General features: G+C 47.2%; 1 protein-coding gene across 1 annotated transcript; it reads right to left on the bottom strand.

Annotated features, from left to right (window-relative positions):
• Nucleotides 1–1599: 1599 nt before the first annotated feature.
• LOC117042387 (nuclear factor 7, brain-like) lies at nucleotides 1600–12166 on the bottom strand. Its single transcript, XM_033141933.1, has 6 exons — nucleotides 11757–12166; nucleotides 9457–9552; nucleotides 7681–7914; nucleotides 4966–4988; nucleotides 4347–4533; nucleotides 1600–1881 (listed from the first exon to the last, which is right to left on the bottom strand). Exons 1-6 carry the CDS (start codon nucleotides 12159–12161, stop codon nucleotides 1600–1602), a joined length of 1227 nt encoding a protein of 408 aa, XP_032997824.1. The 5' UTR covers nucleotides 12162–12166.
• Nucleotides 12167–13108: the final 942 nt, after the last annotated feature.

The following is a 13108-nucleotide window of genomic DNA, read 5'->3' as shown; positions in this document are numbered from 1 at the left end:
CCATGTTTCCGTCTCATTGGTATTGCCTGAAGTTGTGCTTTTAATATCTCCCTTTTAACAAGCTCCCAACCATCATGAACTCCCTTTCCTTTCAGTAGCCTATTTCTGTCCATGGGATTTCACCCAGCATTTCCCTAAGTTTTCTGAAGTCGGCTTTCTTAAAGTCTAGAATTTGAGTCTTAGTATGCTTGGTTGCTCCTTTCTGCTGTATAATAAACTCCAGTAGAGCATGGTCACTCCCACCTAATGATCCTGCCACTTCTACCCCACTAACCAGGTCATCACTATTGGTTAGGACCAGATCTAAAATGGCTGATCCTCTTGTTGCTTCTCCCACTTTCTGGACAATGAAATTGTCTGCAAGGCCAGTGAGGAATCTGTTCGACTTATGCTCTTGGCTGAGTTTGACATCCAACAAATATCAGGGTAGTTGAAATCCCCCATTACTACTATCTCACTTCCTTTTGAATGCTTGGCCATCAGTTCCAGGAAGGCATCATCTGCGTCCTCAGTTTGGCTTGGGGGTCTATAGTAAACTCCCACAATGAGATCACTGTTATTTTTCTCTCTCTTAATTTTGACCCAGATACTCTCAACTTGGCTTTGGAGTTTCAAATCCTGGATCTCTTCACAGATATACACATCCCTGACATATAACACTACTCCTCCTCCTTTCCTGTTTGATCTATTTCTCTGAAATAGATTGTATCCCTCTATTACTACATTCCAATCATGAGACTCATCCCACCAGGTTTCAGTGATGCCTATTATGTCATATTTAGTTTTCTCTACCAAGAGCTCAAGTTCATCTTGTTAATTCCCATGCTCTGTGCATTAGTATACAGACATTGAAGACCATTGATCATTCCTCCATGGCTCTTATTTAAGGATATTTTTCTCCCACCACTAGGTCTGCGTGCTGTTTGCTCCATTTGGTCCTTGACATTTGGATGATCATCTTCAGTACTTGATAGACTCCTACCTTCAGGACCACTGTCTCCCTCCCCCACATAAGTCAGTTTAAAGCCCTCCTGATGAGGTTTTTGAGTTTCATGGCAAAAACATTCCTTCCAACCCTTGTGAGGTGCAGCCCATCACTTGCCAGAAGTCCATCTTCAAGAAACTGCAGACCATGATCTAAGAATCCAAACCGTTCCTGTTTGCACCATTTGCGAAGCCAGTTGTTCACTTCCCCTATTTCCCCCCCTCTCCCTGGGCCATGTCGTTCAACTGGGAGGACAGATGAGATGACAATTTGTGCATTTAATTGCTTCAACTTCCTGCCCAGAGCCTCATAATCACTTCTGATCTTCTGGAGGCTATGGCTTGCAGTGTCATTGGTTCCCACATGGACCAAAAGGAAGGGGTATTTGTCAGTGGGTTTTATGATTCTGTTACATCTTTGATCTTGGCCCTGGGGAGACAGCACACCTCTCGAGACATCTTGTCAGGCCCACAGATCACTGCTTCTGTACCCCTCAGTAGGGAATCCCCTATCACCACTACACGCCTCTTCATAGGCTTGGTTGGGATTCTTCCATGTGCTGTCTCTTCCAAGGTTACCTGCATATTCCCAGAGGATGACTTTGGTGCTCATCTTCATATTCCTTCATATTCCTGATCAACTGTGATGAGGGAGAGATCTTCAAATGGAGTCTGTTCCTCGTCTTCCATGTTAAGGGAGAGCACCTCAAATCGATCCTGTAGTTCTAAACACTCCGAGCGATCCCTGGGCCTTCTACTTGTATGAGTCACGTTCCTCCATACATTTAGCTGCTGTGTTGGGGAACTGACCTCCTCCTCTGGGATGTCCTCTGTCTCCTCCTTGGTGCAGATAGTGTGCTCTGCTGCATCCAAGAAAAGCTCTAGCTCATTGATTCTCTGGAACATAGAAACACAAGCCTGAAGTTGCTGGACCTTGTCCTCCAGTAGGGCAACCAACTTGCATTTGCTGCAGGTGTAGCTGCCTACATCCTTTGGCAAGAACACAAACATTGCGCAGGAATTGCAAGTGACTACAGTTGTTACCTCACCCTCCATCTTGAAAAGCTTGAAGTCGGGGGGGAAGAAGAAGCAGCCTAGGCTCTCATCTAATATACGTGTGAGACTTGCTGCCCTAAATTTAAAAGATGAGTCAAACTGCACGCGCCGATGCACTGGACGTTTATCAGGGAGCTATGAAACAAAACTTCCCAGCAAAACACTTAGGCTAGAATAAATCACAGACACTTAACTTGGCACATAAGTTAATATTTTACTCAGAGTTTCCAGAAATTACAGCAAACAAGGCTCCATCTGCTGGCAGTAAAATAGAAAAAAATAGGTTCCAGACAACTTAAAAATTAAAATGCATGGGTTCCTTACAAAAGGATCATGCAATCTTTGGGTTAACAAAGATACAGGCTTTAAAATATCCCTTTTCGAAAGGTTCTGTTCACTTGGTTTTTCTTGCAGCTGGGAGCCATTGGCCGCATGACTCATTCGCTCGCTCCAGGAAGTACAAGGAGAGAGACTGCGAAATGGGGGAGCAGAGCCTGTTGAGAGCCTGCTAAGTCACACCCACTTGCAACCTGAGCTCTGGGCTCAGGTTAACTCTTTCATGCATGCAAGTGTAAGTCAGTAACTGTATATTACAACATCCTGGACCAAAGCTGCTAAGGGCCTTGTGCTAAGGGTTAATTAGTGCTGAACCTGGTCTCATAGCAAGAGGGCAGCCACTGCAAGCTTTTAAGTACTGTAGCTATTTGCTATGTAGGTGTGTGTTTATAAGGGTAATATGTCTGTCTAGTAAAATGTAACCTTGATACACAGTTATTAGCCTTGATGCTTTTCATTTTGCTTGCCTGTGACTGTAGAAATTCTGTGTGCTTGTTTTGTTAGCAGAACAGAGATGAGCTGTGTTTTGGGAGCACTTCCCCTTCAGCTAAGAATTTTCTGGTTTTCCAAAATTGGCCGTGGCAGTTGCCAAAAAGAAGGGGGGAAAGGGGGGGGAACAGGACTATTTACTTTGATTGTTGTTAAGGTTAGGTGGACCAATGAGGGCAAAAAATATAGAAGCCTAGCAGAAATTACAAGGACCATATTTTGCACAACCAAAGAAGTACAGCTCACAGCTTCCGTTTCATTATTGAAGACACACCACTTGGCTCTGCTCTTTGACAATTTCAGTGTCCTCCCTCCGGCATGGAATTATCGTTTTGGGGTTAGGGAGAGGCAAATTGTTGCCTGTTATTTAAATTGTGTTGTGCTTCTGTGCCATAAGTTGGTCCTGGGATCTTCTTGTGAAGAGTGGGTTTTTTTGGGGGGGTGATATTTATTTATTTATTTTCTGTTCCTTCCAATGTCATTGGTGAACAATGCAACATTTCAATAATTCATAAATTTAAGAAGTATTCAGTAATTAGGTACAAACAAGACAAATCAACAGAGGATACAGGTCATTTCAGAGGGCAAAGTCATAGGAACATGATATTCTGCAAATCGGAATGTTTCGTGCTGATTTGGGATTATTATTATTTTTTAAAAATGAAACAGTAACTTTACAGAATACTACAGAGTAGGGGTGGGGAACATTTGGCCACTGGGTTTTCTGAACTATAATTCACATCATCCCTAGTTGTCAACCATATTAGCAGGGGGCTGCTGGGAGTTGTAACTGAGCATCATCTGGAGGGCGAACGGTTCTCCACATCTGCCAAAGTGTATGCCATCTAATGCCCATGTTTGGTTTGCCAAGAAAGAATGAAGTAATACCTGCTGGCAGTGCCAGCTTCCACTTCTGGGGTCCCTGGACAAGACCACAACTTTCCCCCCACAGCTGCTGATGTGCCCCCCTCCTCTCCCCAGAAGGATGTTTTGGACTACAACTCCCATCAGCTCCAGGCAACACATGCTGGCTGGGGCTGGTGGGATTTGCAGTCCAAAACATCTGAAAGGCACCATTCCAGCAAAGGCTGATATGGGGTGTGTTTTCAAAACAGCAAGTGTCACTTCCTCAGCGCTGCCTCAAAAGAAGCTACCAGTTCTCTCATTGTTGTTATAAAGTCTGTACAAAAATAATACCCTCCATTAAAACTGTAGTGGTGCCACTAGTGGAATTAAGGGGTATGGGGAAGAGAGAAGGGGTGGGTGGTGGGTGGGGAGAGAATAAATCAATAAACCAGAGCACTGTCATAGTTCAATTACAGGCCATCACTTGCAGCCAAGCAGATAACTGCACCTAGGCCATCTACGTATAAAAGCCATTTTGCCTGTAAAGTCCGGAGCAGGAGGCCCCCCCCCCCAATGGCTCACTACTGCAATGCAGGGTAGGATCAGTCCCTGGGCTCAACAGATTGCAAAGTTGCCTTCCATGCATCAAAATCCAGCGAGGCCTCAAATTCCTCGAGGGCTACAGCTGCTGACATCACAATGCCACAGGACGAACCAGAATTATCTTCCATGCCTTTGTTCTCACATTCATTGTTGTCACATTCTTCCTCGATTCCAACCTCTTCTTCACCATTGTCTCCCTCGTCCTTGCCCACCGCAGTTCTGAGGGAGGAGAACACCGCTGTGTATACCAGACTGCCAGAGAGGGCTTTTCCCATGAATCACACCCCGCTTGCCACTAAGCCAGAGCTGTCAGCCTTCCTTAGGTAATATGCTTGCTTTTGAAATATTTGTTGTATTTACTCGCTTTGTCATCCTGAGAATATTTGGGAGGAAGGCCACAATAAAGGGGCAGGGGCAGGGTGGGCGGAGTATATAAATTAACAAATATTAAATATATATTATATTATTATTTGATGTCAGGTGTGGGGCAGGCAGACGTGGTTTGTGAGGGGCCAAATGGGAAGGCTGGTGGGCTAAATCTGGCTTCTTTGGGTAAGGGACTAAAGGGGTTCAAAGCCAAGGGTCTCGTGGGAAGAGACATTTTCTGAAGACGTTATGGCACAGGGGTGAAATATAAATGCATGAACTTACTTGTCCATCACTTGCTTGAAGCCCTGCAGGAAAGAACAATTGAGATGTAGTCATCCAACTCTTCCTCTCTTCACCGCCCCCTCAAAACATGGAAGAACTAACAGCACTCCCCTCGCAACACCAGAGTTCAAGGATGCAAGTCCAGCCAGGCCAAACCAAAGTCAATTTCTCCACATTCCTCAAGATACTTCTACTGTTTTTCTGTATTTGATCACATACATATGCTTACGGGTCTTGATGTGTTCGCCGCTCCAGTACTTTCTATGTCGAGCGGTATAAATATTTGTACAAATAAAATAAGCAAGGTAATAGTAATAATTAGGATTATTTATCAAGTGCCTACAAAGAAACACCCAAGGGGCAACTATGCACAAAACAAAAATACAAGCATGTGTAAAACGATGCAGGCAAAAACAAAATCTTGTGACGGCCGGTAAGAAAGCTTATTGTTCATACATAGCAAATGAGAAGGACCGGTATCCTCAAACACTGTTGGACTACAACTCCCATCATCCCTAGTCATTGGCTAGGCTGCCCGAGGCAGATGGAACTGGCCTTGTTACAGGTGCCACGTTTTAAGAAATCAATGATGCAGACGCCTTCATTGTACTTCTTTTGGCGCCCAATAAATATTTTTGTTTATGCAGGCCTACCCAGATAAGTGTGGCATTGATATTTAGCTGAATCTGTTTTTGGTTTTCTTAAGCTTACTGTTCATTTTAATCATTGTTCTATGCAGCGGCGTAGCGAGGAGGGGGCGTGCCGCCCCGGGCAGCGCCCTGGGGTGAGGGTGACACTTGGGGTGGGGGGCACTGCCCCCCGCGATCAGAGGCACCGCGCTTGCTGGCTTAGCCAGCCGCTGGCGCCTGTTTCCGTTTTTTTCTCCCCGCTGCGGGGGCGGAGCTGCCGGGGCGGCCAGCAAGGAGGAGGAGTGTCACAAGGGTGACACCCCCCCATCCTCGCTGCCCCCCCCCCGCGGACGGCTCCGCCCGGCAGTGGGGAAAGAAGCCCTTTTTTAAAAAGAAAAGCCAAGGCAAGCAGGTTGCTTGCCTTTGCTTTGCATTTTTTAAAAGGGCTTTTCCCCCCGCTGCCGGGGATGGAGCTGCAGTGACATTTCGTTGTGACGATGCCCCGCCCCCAGGGGTGCCTCCGGTCACCGCCCCGGGTACCGAGGAGCCTTCCTACGCCCCTGGTTCTATGTCTTAAATGTTGTATCCAAATGTTGTGTTGAGGCCCAAAAGTTGGGAAAGGCTGGGTTACAGTACCCCCCCCCAAGGAAACCCTTGGGCCAGATTGATAGCTCAGTTGGTTAGAGCGTGGTGCTGATAATGCCAAGGTTGCAGGTTCGATCTCCATATGGGACATGTACATATTCCTGCATTGCAGGGGCTTGGTGATCCTCATGGTCCCTTCCAACTCTACAGTTCTATATATTGTACACATATAAAGAAAAGCAACCTTAGGGCAGAGCTTTCCAAACTGTGTTGCGACACGTGTAGTGGTGTCCAAACTTTTTTCAGAGAGGGCCGGATTTGATGAAGTGAAGGGTCGTGGGGGCCGACCAAAGGGCTAACCAAAGTTGTTTTTATAGGATTGAAGTTTTTGAGCTTTTTAAAGGGTTGGAGTTGTTGAGGTTTTTTTTTAGGATTTTACCCCAGAAAATAAACTGCCACAGGGGCCAGATTAAACTGACCAGCAGGCCAGATTGGGCCCCTGAAATGGCCTTTGGACATGCCTGTGTTAGTGTGTCAGTTGCAATGTGTAGGTGTGTTGCTCAAACGCTCCCCATACTCTTTCCCAGGGCTGGAAAGGGGTTAGTTTAACCTCCAGTTTGCTAGTAAAACTAAATTACTTTGTCGCATGTCTAAAAAGTGTGTCACCAACACAGGGGTGTCGCGAGCCGCTTGGCTGCCGGGGGCGGCAACCCAAGTGGCACCCCTGGGGGGCAGGGCGTCGCTCCGTGCGCATGACGTCATGACGCACGCGCACGGAGCAATGCCTCCGCCCGGGCCAGCGAGCAGGGACGTCATGCTTGTGTCACCCCTCCTCGCTGGCCCGCCCCTCTCCATGTCCCGGCTCTGCTCAGGGAGCCCAGCCAGCGGCAAAAAAAGCCGCTGAAAGGGGGAGAGCCCCCTTTCAGCGGCTCCCCCCCCTCTGGCTGGAGGCACCGATCGCGGGGGGTGGGGCCCTGCTGCGAGTGTCACCCCCCCAAGGGCGCTACTCGGGCCGGCCCGCCCCCCCTCGCCCCTCCCTTGCTATGCCCCTGCACCAACATGAAAAGTTTGGAAAGCTTGGCCTGAGGGCTTGATAACAACCGAATATGTGAGTTAAGAGTGATAAGGAAAGCAAATTGGCAGCCATATTAAATCTAGTCTAGCCGTACTGCTTAGAGCTAGCTATCATTATTTGGCCAAACTACCGTATTCACTTGAATTTTATGCTCACTTTTTTTTTTGGCCAAACTACGTTGTGAAAATTAAGGTGTGCATTAGATTCGATGGTGCATTTACATTCGCCAGCAAATGCTCTTTTTTTGTTTCGTTTCAAGGTTCTGAAAATTGAGGTGCGCATTAGATTTGATGGTGCATTAGACCGAGCAAATACGGTATGTTTCCCTATGTCAGCTCATGCCCAAAGAATCCACCTAACCTACTTGTGGGACCCAATTGATTCCATGCTCTTCCCTGGCTCTGGCTCATAAAAATCTGCTCTTACCTTCAGGAAGGCCACATGGTTTGTGGTTTCTAATGCTGCTTTAATCCTGGCAATCATATCTGTATACGAAGATGATTCGTCTTTCAGAGATGTTATGGCATTCTGCATATCCTGCAGGTTCTTCTTGCTTATCTCCTGGACTCTCTTCTTAAAACTTTCTTCCTTCTCATGCAAGATCTGGTGGAGAGCCTCAAACTCTCTGGAAATGTGACTCAAGGTGCCTTTAGTGCAATTCTGCGCAGTGGTAGAAAAATGAAAGAAGCGAGGAGGGATTTTTTAATCTTACGATTTACAAAATCCATTAAAAAAACAGACAATGGAAATCTTTGAATTTAATCAGCTTCTAAATTGCAGTTGCTGCACGCTTTATTATTGCAACTGAGGATTAGGCTCACTTAACCACATGTGGTGTGACTGAATCTGCTCAGTCTTCTTGCAGAAACGAGGACAGTAGTTGTTACAATGCCATATAGGGATCCGCAGGGGTGATTCAGGTAGCCATTTGGAACATGGCACTCACTCAAAAATTATGTGCCTAATTCAGGCATGTCCAACAGGTAGATCATGATCTACTGGTAGACCACTGGACATCTGTGGTAGATCACTGGTAGATCACTGGTTCTTCCCAAAGAAGCTCAGCAACTTTGGCTCCCCTTAAAAAAGCTATACATCTTTGCCCTGAATCCCCCCAAACAGGGCTTTCCTTCCTAAAAAAAAGCTCAACAACCTCAACCTGAACCCCCCAAAAGGGGGTAGATCACTGCCAGTTTTAACTGTGAGTAGATCGCAGTCTCGAAGCTACTAACATGAGTTTGGCCAAACTGCGGGAGGCAGTGAAGGATAGGCGTGCCTGGCGTGCTCTGGTCCATGGGGTCACGAAGAGTCGGACACGACTGAACAACAACAACAGATCGCAGTCTGGTGTGTGTTTGCTGGTCCTGAATGGGGTAACCGTGCCCCTGGAAGACCAGGTGCACAGCTTGGGAGTCATTCTGGACTCACAAGCTTTCCACGGAGGAAGCAGCTGTTGAGGTGGTTTAGACAAGACTGAAGCTCTTTTCTTTTTGCTTGATTTTAGTCAGACCTGCAAACAGGTGACACACCACCTAGCCAGAAGCAGACTGCCAGCCACGTATTGTTGTCTTCTAGAGTCTCAAGAAGCCAACACTTTTCAGACTATTGCTAACTTATTCTCCTAGCGCACTTATTTATACCTCAGGATATCATGGGGTATAAATAGGGAATCATAACAAATGCTCTTTAAATGCAGGGCTGGTTTTGTATTTCAGTTATCTAATATATGCATTTGGGTATCTCTTAAGATATTGTAACCAAATGTTGCATGATTGTTCCCCAGTTGAAAGAGCAGGGTGTTGTTGTTTTTTTTTGGTCTATGTTTGGATACAATTGGCACGAATTTTGAATCAAGATGGTGGACTGGTCCTTTCAAGACTGCAGTAACTTTACCCACTGATTTCCCATTTTTCGTTTGTTTCTTAGCATTCCCGAGCAATGTGGGTACAAGACAGCTAGTTTATAATATTTTTTATCCTACCTTTCCAGCGACAAATTCCGGATGGCCAATATCTTTCTCCACCATTCCTCTACTCTCACACATTTTAAACTTAGGCCGAGAGATAGCAAGTGGCATAAGGAATTCAACCTTGAACCTATCTTGGAGTAGACCTTTGAACGGCCTACCCATCTTGCCCCATTCCTACAACTGAAATCTTTTACTTACTCCAAGTACAGGTCTGTGTGGTGTATATAATTTACCTCCATCTCTGATATTTCTTCTAGCTGAAAAGATTCGGCGTCACCAGTGGTCTTTAGTAAATTCTCCAGATTTCTAAGAATTGAATTCAATCTCCACTGTGTAGCAGAGAAAGCCAGAGACATTGAGCATAAAACATGTCTATTTTTCGTTTATCGAAACAGGAGAGGCAACACTTGTTACACATTTTGAAAATACAATAAATTGTGTTACCATAAAAAAATAATCAGGATCCTTGCCATGGGGGTGGGGTGGGTTTGAAGGCTGGGGGTGGGGAGAGAAAGGGTAGCTACATGAAACTCTAGAAATACGTGGTATATAAATGAAAATACTATTATAATATAGAGCTTGAAGAGTACAATGGAGGGGTAAATTAGGGTAACAGGAGCATTGGTGTCAGGTTACAGCTGAGTAGACAGCAGCTGCAGCTGTCTGGCTGGGACAGCCAAGAGCTGGGAGAGCAAGTTGTCATGGAAACAGCAAAAGGTAAGACTGAGGGAAGCACTCAGTCCAGGGCTAGGTTTTAAAGGGAAGAAGAAGAGTTTGGATTTGATATCCCGCTTTTCACTACCCGAAGGAGTCTCAAAGCGGCTCACATTCTCCTTTCAACTTCCTCCCCCACAACAAACACTCTGTGAGGTGAGTGGGGCTGAGAGACTTCAGAGAAGTGTGACTAGCCCAAGGTCACCCAGCAGCTGCATGTGGAGGAGTGGAGACACGAACCAGATTCCCCAGATTACGAGTCTACCGCTCTTAACCACTACACCACACTGGCTTCAGGAACCACCCTGAAGTTTCAGATGAGTCATCAACAGAGTAGCCAGAGATCGTGTGAGCAGGGAGCTCCAGTCTAGAGGCTTGGTTGTTTTCTGAACTTCACTGAGTTAAAGTGTACACGTCTTGGTGCTGCTTACAGTTGGACTACAGGGAAAAGAAGTGAGAGATGTTACACAGCAGGGGTTGCTAGTCCTTCTGGGACATTGGGCAAACCCGGAATTTTGAGGAAAGCTATGTAGGTCAGGGGGAAGTCACAAATAGGTGCTGCGTTGCGTGTGACATAATGGATGCCACATTTAAAAGAGAATAAACGCACACACAAAAACCAGTTTTTAAATTCACCATGGTAATGAAGGGCAGGTGAGAAATCTAACAAAATTAAATAAAAATAAGTAACATATCTATTAGGGACACGGGTGGCGCTGTGGTCTAAACCACAGAGCATAGGGCTTGCCGATTAGAAGGTTGGGGGTTCGAATCCCCGCAATGGGGTGAGCTCCCGTTGCTCGGTCCCAACTCCTGCCAACCTAGCAGTTCGAAAGCACATCAAAGTGCAAGTAGATAAATAGATACTGCTCCGGCGGGAAGGTACCGTAAACGGCATTTCTGTGCACTGCTCTGGTTCGCCAGAAGCGGCTTAGTCATGCTGGCCACATGACCGGAAGCTGTACGCCGGCTCCCTCAGCCAGTAAAGTGAGATGAGCGCCGCAACCCCAGAGTCATCCGCGACTGGACCTAACGGTCAGGGGTCCCTTTACCTTTAACATTGCATTTTCCCACACCCCAGTATTAGCCTCTGACCAGATGGTTTTACCATCACCCAACCTTCCTCTCTCCCATTTTTAAACTTCTTGTCCTGATATAAAAGGTATGGAGAACCCGAAAGTTTGCACAAGGTTTTATGTTTTTTTTTTTTTTTGGTGTTGCAAAATCCCCCTTAGGGCAATGCCATCGTTTTTTGTGCAGGTGAACTTAAAAATGGAAAGCGTAATGCTGGTGGTCAACAAAAGAGATTTAAAGACTATATCAAGGCAAATCTTTAAAAAATGTAGTATAAATACAGACAATTGGAAAACACTGGCCTGTGAGCGCTCCAATTGGAGAACGGGCTTTACCAAAGGTGTCATGGGCTTTGAAGATGCTTGAACTCAGGACGCAAGGGAGAAATGTGCTAAGAGGAAGGCACGTTTGGCAAACCCTCACCGTGATAAATTCCTGCCTGGAAACCACTGTCCCCACTGTGGAAGGACTTGTGGATCCAGAATTGGCCTCCACAGTCGTTGTTAAGACCATGTTCATGGCAGCAGCAACCTGGGAAGTAAGTTCTATTTAATTCAAGCGAAACTGATTTCTGTGAGGGGTGGAGAAGGCACGCACGCACGGGATTGGACCGCACGTCTGAACCCGCCCCGCGTGTCACCACTGCTACAGCCGCTTCCCGGGCTCCCCCAGCACAGAAAGAAGCCTTGGCTTCGACTACCTGCGCGTATTCGACGGCAGAATACGCAGAAGCCTTGCCACTGACCTGCGCGTATCTCACAGCATTTTTGATCGGCAGGAACTTGTGGCCCAGGTGGCAGGGCAGATCCCGGCAGATCCTGCAGATGGGGACGCGATCTTGGCGACAGAAGAGCTTGAGCGGCTCCTCGTGCTCCTCGCAGAAGTCGCGGGCGGCTGACGGCAGCGGCTCGCCGTCGAGCTTCAGGAGGCGGGCTTTCTGGGCCACGTTGCCCAGCGCTCGGTTGGATACCAGCTCCTGCAGCCCGAAGGGGCGGCGGCACTCCGGGCAGCTCCCCGCGTCCTGGCCGGCGGGGACGCAGCTTTTGATGCACGACAGGCAAAAGATGTGGCCGCAGCCCAGCAGGTGGGGCTCCTGGAAGATGGAGAGGCAGATCGGGCACAGCAGGTCCTCGGCCAGGTTGGACGCCATGGTCCTCGCCGCCGCCGGGGGCAGCTGCTGGACGGGGAGCGGCTGCGAGCGCCCCTCGCCCTTTCAAACGGGAGGAAGAGGCGCGCCTTTCTTCCAAGCGCTTGCGCCCGCCCGACGCCCGCTTAGCGGATCTGCCTTCTTTCGAGTCTCCTGTCTCCGGAAAGAGGTGGGGGAAGCGCAAAAACGCATGGGGACAGTAGTCGCCAAGAGCGCTGCCTTTTCGGACCCAGCTCTCGCACGTGGAGAGACCAGATGATGAAGCAGGAGCAGAGGCCGCTTGTGCTCTAAATAGTTCCCCCCACCCCGCCCAGCAGGTGAAGCGCGTGAAATTCCTTTTTCTAGGGAACTTTTAAAGGCGCAGGAGCATGATTATCAGGCGGTGCAGAAGTGTTGCTGCTTTCCCCTAACAAATGGCAAGTGAATTAGGTGTGAAACCTGAAAACCTTGGGCCAACTTGGGCCTGCGAAGCGATTCCAGGCAAATCATGCCATCAGCCCCAACACTTGACCTGTGCAATGTCAGCTACCAACATGGCTTCACAGGAACAAACAGGAGCTTAAAGTGAGCTCCTAATTGTAACTCGGCTGAAGCAAGGGATTGATACTGGGTTGAATTAGGCCACTACAGATTGAGGTTGAATCCTGACAAGACACAAGTACAAGCAGATGTCAAAGACATAAACAACTATCTGACCTTTAGAAGAAATCTGAAGGCAGCTCTGATTAGGGAAGCTTTTAATATATGATGAATTATTGTATTTTAATATTTTGCTGGAAGCCGCCCAGAGTGGCTGGGGAAACACAGCCAGACGGGCAGGGTATAAATAATGATTTATTTATTATTATTATTATTATTATTATTATTATTACTTTAGTGATTACAGGTAAGAGTAGGTTTGGCTAAAGCATTGGGCAAGTATCCAGCACCAGGCAGCCTGTTTTCTACCT

The sequence above is a fragment of the Lacerta agilis genome, chromosome 2, assembly GCF_009819535.1.
Source record: "Lacerta agilis isolate rLacAgi1 chromosome 2, rLacAgi1.pri, whole genome shotgun sequence".
NCBI lineage: Eukaryota > Metazoa > Chordata > Lepidosauria > Squamata > Lacertidae > Lacerta > Lacerta agilis.
The sequence above is the reverse complement of the archived record's forward strand: the minus strand, read 5'-3'. Positions and strand labels throughout refer to the sequence as shown.